At 39.6% G+C, this 1,431-nt stretch overlaps 1 protein-coding gene across 1 annotated transcript; it reads right to left on the bottom strand.

Moving 5' to 3' along the window:
- Positions 1-353: 353 nt before the first annotated feature.
- SARC_12571 (hypothetical protein) lies at positions 354-891 on the bottom strand (the record flags this gene model as incomplete). The annotated part of the gene is made up of 1 exon (XM_014293321.1): positions 354-891. A coding segment is annotated over exon 1 (303 nt), but the record flags the coding sequence as incomplete, so codon positions are not given.
- Between the last annotated feature and the right edge of the window lie 540 nt (positions 892-1,431).

Genomic DNA, 1,431 nt, shown 5'->3' with positions numbered 1-1,431 from the left:
ATCTAAGTCGCCTGGGCCAGATATCTTCAAACCACTACCCAATCGGGTTATAAACGAATACCCTGAAGTATCAGCCGTTGCGGGTTTTTAATTCTGATAACAGTCTACATACTAATATCAGATAAAACCATTGATTAAAACGTACATTATAATAGTAATCCACTCTATGAATATATACTGTGTATTCTACTTCAATATCATACCCCATCAAACAGGTCGCCTTATACCGGGTTGGTGGTAAAATCACCCGGTAAACCCAGTGCATGAGGATTAGAGATCTCTAACGATAGATACCAGTATGAACACGTTCTATAACAACAATCTACGCAATGAATATAAGCCGTTCAACACACCTTGATGTCACTAAACTTGTCCGCCAAGTCGTCATGTGAGCTATACCCAATATGGTACAGGAAATCACTCGGCAGTCCAAGGAGATGTGGGTTAGAAATCTCTAATAACCGGTTTCGTTGCATCTCATAAAAACGCTTAGCAACCGTTGAGAAGTCTACAGCTACTGGAGTATCAGAGTCAGTGTGTCTTACTGCATCCTTCCTATTAAAGCTGTACTCATCGATTTGGCCCAGCCGGAGTGCCTGAGTGAGTTGCCGGTCGAAACTGCTCGACAGTGTATCGTAGCTGACCCGTCTATCCATGATGTGTGCTATGTGGGATGGTGTGAAATTTGTGTTTATTTATATATATACTAGTATAATGATATGCGTGCTTGTGTATCAGTATAGTGGTGTATGTTCATATGTACCAGAAATAGCCAATTGTAGTGCTTCCTATCGTAATTTAAGTCGCAGAGCAGCTGAGTATGTACTACAAAAACGAGTTATACTAGGTACACCTAACAGAGGTAAGCGAGTTATACTAGGTACACCAAACAGAGGTAAGCGAGTTATACTAGGTACACCTAACAGAGGTAAGCGAGTTATACTAGGTACACCTAACAGAGGTAAGCAAGTTATACTAGGTACACCTAGCAGAGGTATAGTATGACGTACACAAATATACATATATCTGCATATATACGCTATCCAATATAATTCATGGCCTTCTAAAATACTACATGATTGATTTAGCAGGAGGCGATGATACAAATGACACTAAAAATATTATAACAAATGTCGATCACGCCGGAATTTGACGTCTTGACAGCTCCATAATCAATAATGATGACATATGAATACGTCATTTCTATCCATATTTGGTCGATTCATCCATGGCAACAAAAATATCATAGTCCTTTGTCCTCCCCTGTATGATTTAGAGGGGGCTATGAAAATCACTATTATCACCATATCAGCAACCATTCAAAATCCAATACGTTTGCCAGTCTATTTTAGGCAAGGTGATGTTATGAACTTTCAGGACAATGTCATCATCCGCAACACACACACACACTATACACACACACACTACACA

Source organism: Sphaeroforma arctica (assembly GCF_001186125.1).
Source record: "Sphaeroforma arctica JP610 unplaced genomic scaffold supercont1.2407, whole genome shotgun sequence".
Taxonomy (NCBI): domain Eukaryota; class Ichthyosporea; order Ichthyophonida; genus Sphaeroforma; species Sphaeroforma arctica.
Note: the sequence above shows the minus strand (reverse complement) of the source record. Positions and strands in the feature narration are given on the sequence as shown.